Source organism: Aureobasidium melanogenum (genome assembly GCF_000721775.1).
Source record: "Aureobasidium melanogenum CBS 110374 unplaced genomic scaffold scaffold_7, whole genome shotgun sequence".
Classification (NCBI taxonomy): Eukaryota; Fungi; Ascomycota; class Dothideomycetes; order Dothideales; family Saccotheciaceae; genus Aureobasidium; species Aureobasidium melanogenum.
Window position 1 is genome coordinate 48,082 of NW_024470059.1, and position 11,559 is coordinate 59,640.

The 11,559-nt window shown below is 46.3% G+C and overlaps 5 protein-coding genes across 5 annotated transcripts; all 5 read right to left on the reverse strand.

Annotated features, from left to right (window-relative positions):
* Positions 1-1,577: 1,577 nt before the first annotated feature.
* On the reverse strand, positions 1,578-1,766 carry M437DRAFT_45652 (uncharacterized protein; the record flags this gene model as incomplete). The annotated part of the gene is made up of 1 exon (XM_041021121.1): positions 1,578-1,766. A coding segment is annotated over one exon (189 nt), but the record flags the coding sequence as incomplete, so codon positions are not given.
* Positions 1,767-2,959: 1,193 nt separating this feature from the next.
* M437DRAFT_83426 (uncharacterized protein) lies at positions 2,960-3,195 on the reverse strand (the record flags this gene model as incomplete). Its single annotated transcript, XM_041027934.1, has 2 exons — positions 2,960-3,074; positions 3,131-3,195. 2 exons carry the CDS (start codon positions 3,193-3,195, stop codon positions 2,960-2,962), a joined length of 180 nt encoding a protein of 59 aa, XP_040880720.1.
* Positions 3,196-4,944: 1,749 nt separating this feature from the next.
* Positions 4,945-6,400, reverse strand: M437DRAFT_74290 (N-myristoyl transferase; the record flags this gene model as incomplete). Its single annotated transcript, XM_041026210.1, has 3 exons — positions 4,945-5,294; positions 5,327-6,288; positions 6,333-6,400. The coding sequence occupies 3 exons, from the start codon at positions 6,398-6,400 to the stop codon at positions 4,945-4,947; spliced, it is 1,380 nt and encodes a 459-aa protein (XP_040880721.1).
* A 1,301-nt stretch (positions 6,401-7,701) lies between these two features.
* M437DRAFT_17643 (uncharacterized protein) lies at positions 7,702-8,196 on the reverse strand (the record flags this gene model as incomplete). The annotated part of the gene is made up of 1 exon (XM_041018915.1): positions 7,702-8,196. A coding segment is annotated over one exon (495 nt), but the record flags the coding sequence as incomplete, so codon positions are not given.
* Positions 8,197-8,869: 673 nt separating this feature from the next.
* On the reverse strand, positions 8,870-11,201 carry M437DRAFT_45840 (P-loop containing nucleoside triphosphate hydrolase protein; the record flags this gene model as incomplete). Its single annotated transcript, XM_041021157.1, has 5 exons — positions 8,870-9,565; positions 9,656-9,795; positions 9,855-10,381; positions 10,523-10,809; positions 10,863-11,201. The coding sequence occupies 5 exons, from the start codon at positions 11,199-11,201 to the stop codon at positions 8,870-8,872; spliced, it is 1,989 nt and encodes a 662-aa protein (XP_040880723.1).
* Positions 11,202-11,559: the final 358 nt, after the last annotated feature.

An 11,559-nucleotide genomic window follows, 5' to 3' on the forward strand; every position in this document is an offset into this window, starting at 1 on the left:
AGAATGTTTAAGGGCTTTAAGGGCAGAGAGGTTAATGCTAGACAGGAAGTTATTTTGATGGTTTCAAGCCTTAAGAATGTTTAAGGGCTTTAAGGGTAGAGAAGTTAATGCAGACAAGCTAATGATTAAACCATAATACTATCCATTTCTAGTTCCTTAAGCCTTGTTACCATCTTGTCAAAGATGTTATATGTAACTAAGTTTTCTCTTAACCAACTTCGGAGACATTAACAAGCTGCAATGATCTTTAGGGATAATGTTAAGCGATGAGGTATAATCATAAGCCTATAAGAGCTAAATACCCGTTTAGGCTTATCTAACATTGCTGGAATTGTAAAGATATTAAGTGCTAGCTTTTAAAGTCTTAGAAATGCCAACTTTAAAGCTAGACTTATCTAATAATTAAGAGGGGGAGCAACCTTTTAAGATAGATCTGCAATACGAGAACACTAACGGCTATACTTATTATTGTCTTCAAACTTAGGATCATCTCTAAGGTTAAACAAGCGAGAGGTATGCCGGCGATTTAAAGATCTAGTTGTAGTTTTTGAAGTTGAAATAGACATATTTGAATAGTCTTTCCATAGTTTAAGCATAGCCTTTCTATGTTGTGAAAGCCATCTTAGGTTATGCTTCTAAAGCTTTTTAAGATAGGACTAAGTATAGCTAGGATGAAGAACAAGAGCAGCAACATAGATAGGTAAGAGATCTGTAAGTTAATAATACTAATCTAACTTCATCTAACCTTGATTGATTTAAACATAAAGCTTATCATGGTATTCCTTATTAAGAGCTTCTCTTACTTGTAGCTCTCCTTATATAAGGATTTGAGATAGTTAAGCTTATTGTTGGGTTAGTAGTTAAGTGGTTAGAGGTGTAGCTTCTTAAATAGTTGCTAGCTATAATCGTGTTTTTCGAGTTGCTCTTATTAAAACTGGAGTTGGTAATGGTTGAGTTGGCTTAGCCAATACTGATGTCAAAAGCTCTACTTAAGTGTCTTGCTATAATTGAAGCTCTTTAAGAGAAGGGCCATTGATATTAGATGGTACTAGTTGATATCTTTCCTTAAGTTCTTCAAAGTGTTTTAACAGGCCTTCCATAACTAGAATTGTTTGCCAAATTAAACCCTAAGCACTACTAGCACTATGACCTTGAATAATTATAGTTGCTTTATAAAGAGGTTAAAGGATCATATGATAATCAGATAACATCTACCAATCACTGCCATATAAGAAATCTCTAATAACAGTTGGTTTATCCTTAAGCTTAGAAGCAGGTACTTCCTTACCTTCAAGCTAATACTTGCGCTTAACTCTCTCCTAATTAAAAACAATCTCTTTAAGATATTCCTAGATAGGTAGTTGCTATTTAATACCACGTTTAAGCATCTTGTAAAAGGCATTCTAGCGGGTATTGTTATTAGAGATTAAGAGGTAGTTGTTAGGTTTAGATTGGCTAGTTATTGGATTAACTAAGGGATGTTTAGATTGGAAATACTTAAATCTCTCTCGGCGTGAAGTTGAGGCTCGAATCTAAGTAATTATATTGTGGAATCTGCTACAAGGTCCATGCTTTCTCTAAGCCTTAATATCTTCTAGATCAATTAAGAGGGTTGCTTTAAAAGCATTAGGATCTGCTCTAAAGATAATTAAACGAGCAATAAGGTTAATGATATGCCTAATATAACGTAGACGAGATGTGTTAAAGTTGAAGTTAAATTCCTTAGCCAGAGTTTGTAAACAAGTATCGTTGTTTGAGGCATTATCACATTAGAAGTATCTAAGCTTATTGCCAATGCTATATTAATTAATGATTTGCTTCAATGTTTAAGCAATGTTGGATCTAGAATGGTCTCTAGAATGGAAAGGAAGAGCAAGTAAAAAGCTTCTATACTTACTACTACTATCACAAAAGTATGCTATTATACTACAAAAAGCAGTATATACTCTTAAAGTCCAAAGATCAAAAGAAAGATTAATCTTGCTTAATGCTAATTATAAGAAGTCCATAATTATTCCAATATTAGCTCGATAGGCAGTATTAATCCAGTTTGCAAGTGCTATATGGCTTGGAAGATAACCCTTTTTATTATTAATAGTAGGGTTAAGAAATTGAAGGATCTTTTAAAGGCGTGGTGATTTAAAGGTATTAAGTAGTTTGTTGTCTAATATAACATAGTCTAAGAGAAGAGCCTTGAATTCTAGAGGATCAAAGGTAATTACATATCGATTAATAGTACTTCCAAAGCTTAATGTTATAGAGCTGATTTCTTCAAATGGTCGTTTTTAAGGAATAACTCCATGCTTAGTAAGTCGGTGTTGGTTTTTGAGATGAGAATGTACTCTAGTAGTGCCTTTGTCACACTTAATAGGCTTAAATAGCTAGTGCTTCTTTTGGTAACAGAGCTTACAAAGGAAGTAGTGTTCTCTTAGTCGAATTATTAGTTTAACACGCCAACTATAGGCCTAAATCCAACTTGTACTTAAACCCTTGCCGCCTCTACAAGGTCCAAATCTAGGAGAGACTTTGTCCTAATTAAGGCCATTATAGTGTTGGTGTTAGTTTAGTAGTAGGAAGGGGTTTTTAGCAATAATACTAGCAAAATCATTAGTATGTTATAGCTTAGTTGGAATATCAAGTTAGGAGGTTGCTACAGCAGATGTAATAGTTGAGGATGTTTCCTAAGCATCAAATAAGGATAATTAAGATGACATTATAGTAGTAATGCTAACCAATTGCTGGTGTTGTATAGAGTATTGAGAAGCTCAAGCTGGTGTTGAAAAATTTTCAATGCCAAGAGGTCTCAACTATACCTATTTAGGTAATGCTTGGCAATATCCATGGAGCTCCAAATGACCCCTTGTTGGAGCTCCAAACTCCATGGAGTTGAGGTCTCCTTCCACTCCATTTGGAATTATGGATTATCCATATGGAGCTCCAAATGGAGCTCCATCCACTTTCAGCACTGGACGGGGTCGGCACGAATTGTCAGTGCTGTACCGATGTATTGGCGACCTTTGGAGGTCCAAGCTTGAGCGAGGCCTTGATTTTTGGACGTGGACGATGTGCTGTAGCTACATTTTCCAAGTCAGCATGGCCATCAGTCTTCGAGGGAAAGACAAAGGCTTACTCGGTTGGGGTGGCAGCACTCAGGCCAAGCAGGGCGAGAGTTACGGTGATTGTGGGGAGGTGCATGCTGTGCTAGTACAGACAACGTTGGAGTGTCTACAAATGAGATTCGGTTGATCTGTCGATGGAAGGTTCCTGCAATATATGGAGGGACGAAGCCTTTTGTATTCGTCTGGGATAAATCTGATGCCACATACGGTCACCTTTGCGCTTGCTGTCCCTAGATTATCCGTCGACCAGCCGCAGTACGCTGCATCGCACAGGCGACATCGCTCTCCCCAAGATGTGATTGCGAGCGTCCAAGGCGGCTATACAGATTCTCAATGGCCAGACCTACCTCAATGAAAATCATCCCCGCAGAGTGCATACTGTGGAGATGAGAATTCCCCCCTGGGGTAAATGAACGACCCCTCACCTGGCAACCTTGATGGCAGCGAGCATCTGCAGACTAAGCCCTCGTGGCGTCCATTGGCATGAAGTGGTATACGTTGCCAAGGAGGATAAAGTCGTGGATATATTCTTGCCCAGAAAAGGCCAAGCAGCCAAGCCCGTACAGGCTGCTGCAAGCAATGTCCTTCGCGATATACCAGACGAAGGCATAGCGAGATGGTCGAACGAGAAGCTCGATGCCGAGAAATTTGATACCGGCTTCGTCTCTGTAGGCTGAATTTCTCTGTCAAAAGCCGAGGTTGTGCGAGCCAGAAGGCAACGCAATTGAGATGTAGGCATTAGGACGAGCTGAGCAGAAGGTGGAACTGTCGCTCCAAGGTGGCCGATCAACTTACAACCAGAGCTTATGTCTGCTTTTGGCGATTTACAGTACCAACGCGCACCCTTGAGAAGAGGAGGCAGATGTGCAAAGTGTGAGGTGTCCGTTTGGAACCGGGAAGGAACGTCGGAGCTTTGCTTGGCAGAGACGATCTCGACAAGCTTTGGAGGAGCATCTTTCTTGTATGTATGGACAACAAAATACACACAACATCGTGTACATCTTCGCGATGGGGCCGACGTAGATATGTTGAATGTGTTCTTGCTTTTGAGGGCCGAGAATGCTTCGTCCAATACCAGTGACACGCTGCACGTCGCCCTCAAGCCTGACGCCTACAGCGAAAGCCGCGTCGCCCTGACGGCCAGCGATCTTCTGTCACTCGCAGCTATAGACGCAAATGATCTGATGGGGCAGGATGCAGACCCATTAAATTGCTCCTGAGTGCAGATGACATCATATGTGATCCGCCTGCGTCGTCGACGATCTAAGAATCACACCGATACGAAAAAGAGCATGGAAGAGAACGTGACTCTATGTCAGACACTACAAGCGAGACCACATATTTTGCGACTGCCAATGCACCGATTTGGATCCGATTGAGTCAAGTTGCGAAGCGGTATTGCAATCACCAACAGCCCCTTGTCCTGCGGTAGCGAAGAAGACATGACTGAGAGTTTGCTATGAACATAGCCAGCCTTAGCCAATCTAGGCCAATGAGAAAACATGGGAACCCGTGTAGGTACGACACTCAGCAGTAGTACAAAATCTCGTAGGTCGCGTCCAGAGGGTAAGTGAAAACAACTGTACGATTTATCAGCTATCGTTGTTCCCAGGACGGTACAGGCCCAAGGTAGGTTCCATGCATTGTGAACAGTACCAACACGACAATATCAGTCCTATCGGCAACGACACTTCCTGGCTCGATCTTCGAAGCGGTACCTGTACGAACACGATAACGACCTAGGAAGATGATTCAAAGAAGGCACTTGGGCACAATTACAGCAGATGCTTTGCACCCTGATTAGAGCAGAGACCTAGGAGCACTCTTACAACATAACGACTCCCACTCCTCCCATGTTGCCTGCATCCGCTCGCATATTGTCATCCATTCCACCAGCCAACCTCGATGTCCGCCAGTTGAAGAGATAGAAATGCAATGACGAGTCTCCAGGTTCAAATTTCTGCTGCTGGAGAAAGAGTGGATTGTCCATTGCTGTTAGAGCATTGAAGACATGGAACTCAGCTTGTTTGGCGAGAATCAGGAGGTCGTGGACGAGTGTCTGGAGGTGTTGGGCATAGCTGTTTTTGTTCTCGGGCGTTAGGGCTTGGGAGCTGGCGTAGTAGTAAAGATAGGCTGTGCGAATTGTCAAAGGCGTTGCTGAAGAACGGAGAATGACTAGACTTCCATCAGTGATGACCAAAGAATACTTGCACTGGACGATCGTACCTCTAATGAGTAGAATAAAGCAAAATCTGTAATCTTGCCTTCGTGTTCAACGACATAGCTATAAACGATACCTTTTGATGACTTAGAACAGAAGTAGTGTATGACTTCTTCTTCGGTAAAGGTCTGCAACAGACCAAACCGTGCCAGATATTGATTCAAGAGTTGCTTGACTGCAGACGCATCTCTAGGTTCCATCTGTCTCAATCCTTTCGTCGCTGTCTTCTCAAGTTTGTACTTAAGCGTCTGCCTCAAGACCGTGATTCCACGAGGCAAACGCGAGAAGCCAGTTTTGTAAAGATGCTCCCAGTCAAGCGAGCGGTGATAGTACCTGCAAGTTGCCACTGGCGAGGGTAGGACAGTGCCAGCAGTATACAGTGCCTGATAAATGCCTTCGCGATAGCAACGCCGAGTGATCTCCTTGATAAGCACAGGAGCCAGACGTTTACCTCTCAGCTTCTGATGTATGGTGAGGAAGTTGATCTCCACCGCATCAATAATGTTGCTGCGAACATTAAGCTTGACAGGCCTACCGGCAACAAAAGCGACCAGTCGGCCAGTTTTGTCTGAAGTGCTCTTTGTACGTACACCGATGTGCCAGCATTTCTTCCAGCCAGGAGGTCGTAGGGCCCAAGACAGAAACTCAGGTGAGTAGTTGAGGCGAAAAGAGCCCTCGTCATCCTCGACGTAGTGGTTGTAGAGCAAGTCGTGCAATTCTGATAACACGTGAGATGCAGTCACATCAAGCTCGCACCACTCGAAGCCTTCGATGAGCTTCTCTGAATCTGCTTTCCCGATCTTGTCACAGACAGCAACAGGAAGTATTGGTCCATCCGACTGTGGAACGGCAGTGTTGGAGGTCGTTATTGAAGGTCCACGGTCGTCCAGTTTTGGCACGGGTTGTGTGTTCCAGAACTTATAGTCCTTAGGGTCCTTGCCGTTTCTTCTGACATTGGAGGCAGCTTCCAAGTCCTTCAAAAGTGTGGTCACATTCGTAGATGGAAGTAGATTGTCTGCTGTTGTCGCATCCTGTCCGAGCTCGAGCTTGGCTGAGCCATTGACTGATGCCATCTTGTAAGTCTTCCAAGGTTCGTGCTTTATACCTACCTTATTTGCGACGATCACTGAGATTGAAAAAGCGCGGTGCTCAATTTGACACGTTGCGCTCGCAGACATATTGTTGTAGGATTGAATCTGGTTATCAAGGTTCACCGGCGTTCAGCCACAAATTCTTATGCAAATTCGTATATATGGAAACATCGATTGTGCACGATGAACTTCTTTGAACAGCTCTTTGTAACATTCAATCGAAATCCGAATAGATCAGACAGCTCCTATCCTCGCATGCTGAGCATGTCGACGCATATAGTCATCGAAACCAGACACATCCTGGGAATTGAATTGCTCTCCACAAAAGGGGCAATCGTCGTCCCCAAATCCATATGGTAGAGCAAGGCAATCGCTGCATTTTCTGCAGACGTAACAGAACTCGTGTCTCTTCAACTGATTGCAAGAACAGCATTTCCAGAGACTCTCTCCATTTACTTGTCGGATAGTCTGGCCAGGAGTGTATCTGTCCAGGCCGCAGTCGAGACAGAATCTTGAACGAAATTGAACGCTTCCCTTGTTTCGTTTCTTGGTGATTTGCTTGATGGCAAATTGATCGCGTGGTTTGATCTCGCGACAGCTAAAGCAGACGTATCTGTCCGTGTTCTGTATGAAACTTTCTGCGGCGGTGATAAATTTGAGTTTTTCGGCAGAGGACTGGAAGAGTAGAGGAGGCTTGGCCGGTGATCTGTAGAAGTTCGAGGTCGCCGTAAGGAACATCGCGGATCGATAGTCTAGGTATCCAAAGATCTTCCATTGAAGCTCTAGAGGGATTGTCTGCAGAGTCGGGGGTCCAGTACGAACATTGGCATTAGGAATAGCCATCATGTGCGAGATTTTTGCTGAGCAAGTGTTCAATTTCCTGTGTTGGGTTAGAGACATAGTTATATCTCGATTGAGGGCTCAGGTCACCTTGTGTTCTGCTTAAGGTTGAACCTTCGCGGTCGTATGAGACCTTCAACATGAATATGACGACAGTGGTCTCGGCCAGTCTCAAGACTCACAAGTACTCTTCGCATTTGTGACAGTATTCTCGAGGATCATGATCATATCTCAGACAGGGGCAATTTTCTAGAGTCCGTCGACTATGCTGCTGTGGTTGTGGCAGGGGTTGATACACTTCATCAGTAAGTTCAAGGATTGTCGAATAGGGCAATTCCTCCTCGAACGCGACCTGGCACTCTCGCATCTTGTTGAGTTTTTCGGCTTCTCGTGCCATGCAAGATGGAGCTGGGCATCGCTTTGATTGGGGCCCATGCTCTGCGACCAAACAGTCATGGCACTTCCCACAGGGCACGCAGTAGAAACCATCAGTCAGCACAGGACAAACTGTGCATTTCCAAAGTACTGTACCGTCTGTCCTGCGAACCCGTTCTCCTGCACCGTAGAAGCCCTGTTTCGCGCCGCAGTCAAGACAGTAGCGAGATCTGGTCCGAGGTCGATTCTTGTTGTAGGGTCCTTTGACCATGTCCTTTGCGAACTGTATCCTTGGTTTCATGGTGTTGCAGTAGAAGCAGGCATAACTCCGGGCGGTACGGGTACGAGTAAAATGCTGGGCGTAATTTTCGACCACAAATAGAAAATCTTGCTTGTCGAATGGTGACTGGAATCTCAATGGATCTCTTGTATGGATGACATGACATGTCTCTGAGAGGAACAGGGCGGATGCATAGTCAAGATGTTCAAAAATCTTCCAGTGAAGTTCAGTTGGCAGGGCTTGGAACGAGGCACGCGTGCTGGAAGTTTGTTGATCCATCGTGGTCAACGTAGTACGGTATAACGATCATTATTGCGTGTTCTCCTCGTAAGCAGGTAAGAAGGAAAATGTATAGTGGATTTTCGTTGAAGTGTTGCCTCGAATACGTATGTTTCGCACGTGGAGAAGTCTCAATCCGTCCACCGGGACTGCAGCCTAACCTGTCGATCGACACCGCTTTACGCGGTAGCCTCACTTTGGGATACAACGAATATCGCAGCATGAAGTGGTTGCAAGAGCGATGTCGCCATTGAAAACATCTCTCAGAAAGACGACTCGAAACATCGGATGGGGTCAAGGATAAGAAGCAGGGCTCGAGGCGGCGGACTTCAATCGGCAAGCGCAAGCGTTTGGCAACACATGCGATGACAACGCGTGCTTGACGCTCATCATTTCTTCCCGGACGATGGTTGTTCACAAAGACTACAGCCAGGAAATTGAAGCTTGGGAGAAGACAGTGAAGGGCCTTGTAAAATATGTATACACCTGACCAAAACCCAATCCTTGTATATCCAGCCTTTGTGACAAAATACCGTTCATACCATTCGACCAGCCAAGTTACCTCCAACTCCAGAAGGTCAACCCCAATGTTTAAAACATCCACCCAAGAAGAGACAGAGAATACGAAAATGTGAGCTCGAGGCTCAATCGTCCAGGCCAATCATCAGGGACTTCCACCAAAAAGACCAACGCCGAATTCTTCCTTACCTTCCCACTTCCTAGGCTTAAGCACCCTCATCTTGCGAACAGGACTTTGATTCTCCTTCTCGCGTTCGAAAGCTTGAACCTTCTCCCTCAGTCTTGCGTTCTCTTCTTCTAACTCGGCAATCTTCTCCTCGCCTTCTGCATCACTGTCTTCGCGGACCTGTACTTCGCCCAAGCCACGAGTCAAGATCTCTAACTTCTTGTCCAGATGCTGGTCAACATGTTCCTGTTCAGCCTCACGAGCGGCATGGTAGCGACGACGTTCAGACTCGAGTTGTGATTCAAACTCTTCCCAGATCTCGTCGCGAAGTTCAAGTTCGAGCGATTCCAGACGGTTCTCTGCGGTCAACCATGAAGACTCTGCTTCCTTGCGTCGTTGTGTTTCTTCTTCGAGACGAAGTTGTGCGAGTTCGAGATCTTGACGTAGTAGGGCGAGTTCGGCCAGGGCGTTTTCGAGAGCCGCATCGCTGGCAGCAGGGTTGGAAGGGGTAAGGCGACCAGAGGCTGAGGTGCCTGGACGAGCGAGAGGGACCATGGTGCTGGTATAGCTGGGGATGCGAGGCACAGTGACTTCTCTGGCCAGGGCCGAGTAACGAAGAATTTGACTGGTAGCGTTGTAGTCGCCGAGAGGATCTGCCGTGACAATCATGATACCCTTTTGCGGCGGCTTGGGGGAACGAATCTGGTTTGACGGGAACGAGTTGGAGAAGAGCAGTTCGGTGAGTTTGCATTGGCGGAAAGGGACGATGTTGGATGCCTTTGTAGGGTCGGCGTTGTCGCTCTGCATCTGCATGCATTGACCAAGATACATGAGCGACTCGTTGATCTTGCCTGCTTCTGCAAGGGTTGAGCCAGCAGTCTTTGCAGCGCGAGCACGTTCAGAGCCTGTAACGGTCAGCTGTCAAGCCTTGATCAGTGCTTCAGGGGTACATGGAGATACGAACCAGCGAGATCAACGATTGTCAAAGCACTGCTCGACCAGTTGGAAGTGGCAGCGCCTGCAAGTCTCTTCTTGACTTCGACACAGAAGAAGCCGTGACTTCTGCTGCTGACAGCATTGCTTCCAGTACCAGCGACTCTGCGTTCTGTCAAACCGGTCTCAAGCACGAGAAGAGCTTCATCGAGATTCTCGCAGACGACCTTCCTAAGTCCAGCAACTACTTTGCGGTCAGGACTATGTTCGGTGCTCTTGTAAAGGAGATGTCTGCGTTTGGCTGTGGCTGTCTTGGAGGGTTGGTATGCGGCGGAACCTGCTAGCAGGTCGAAGATGCGGTCGTTGTATACTTCGTACATACTGACGACGATGGCGAATTCGGAGGTCTGGTCGACGTCGAGATTGGTATCTTGGATTATGGGGAACTGCGGCATGCTAGAAACTCTAGGCATGTGGCGCTTGGGGGCCATGGCGGACGAGGGGCGGGGGTTGGAAACGAAGGACATGTCCTTTTGAGGCTGCGGCTTAGCTTGACTTCTTGTCACAGGGCGCTGGAGGAAACTGAAGATTGATGAAGATTGTGGCCTTTGCACACAGGAATGACGCTGGTTGCTTTTTGTGGAGCAGGCGATACACGAAGTGGTAGAGATACATGATTGATGGTTGAGATTGGGATACAAGGCCTGTTTCGAAGGAGATGTTGATCGTACCATGAGGGGAGTTGCAGCTCTCGATTGAGCTCTTGAATGTGAGCGTGTGTCTGACGGAGCATCGCCGTAGATGGATTCGAGGTACTGGTTGGCGGCTGACATGTGTGCTTCGGACGTGTCGGATGCGAAGATAGACTGTAGGGCGAGTTGATCGCGTCTTGTTGAAATGAGCTGGTCGCCGAGATTCTGGTAGAGCACGTCGAGGGCGAGCTGTGTCAATCCGCGCTGGGAGCGGGAGCCCAAGATTGTGTGACTCTGCGTCTTGTCAGCTCCTTCTCTTCCAGATTCATGAACGATCAGGTACAGACCTTGCCGGAGCCAGTGACACCGAGAGTAGCAAAGAGCCCGTCACGGCCCTCTCTACCCTCGGCGCCCAGCACACCCTGCATCATCGAGCCCAAACCGGTGCCATGGAACAAGTCGAGTTGTGTTGCCTCCTCTTCAAAGACTCGGGTGAACTTGAAAGTCTCGACAGCCTTTCTTCGTTGATCGTGTGCGGGCGGGTGGATTGTGATGTGCGTGGGTGCTGCTTTGTCGTCGGCGGCGTCGACGTCGAGGAATCTTTCTGCATTGGGTGCGAATGATGGTCGTAGACGCAGGTAGACTTCGAACAGCGACGATGTCGTCGGCTTGGTTGGCGCCTCCATCTTTGTGTGTATGTGTCTGGATTGTGTCGTGTCGGTGGTCGCGTTGACCAAGTCGAGAAACAAATTGAATGACGTGAATTTCTGTGTTGACCAAACACGCCGTTGCTAGGGTCCAACATGTGCAGCTTTAGCCGCCCGCCGACTGCCAAGCCGCTTATACTTTGCTCTTTTCCCTCTCAACCTCCTTCTCATCTCGAATAACTCCATCTGATGAGAACAACATTATTGTTGACCACACAGCATCTTTACAGAGTTGATCCTGTATATCAGTAGGACTCCACAGTAAGCTAATCGGACCTACAGCTTTGTAAGTGTCCGCACCTGGCTGCTTCCATCGTAGCACTCTTATCCGTCATCT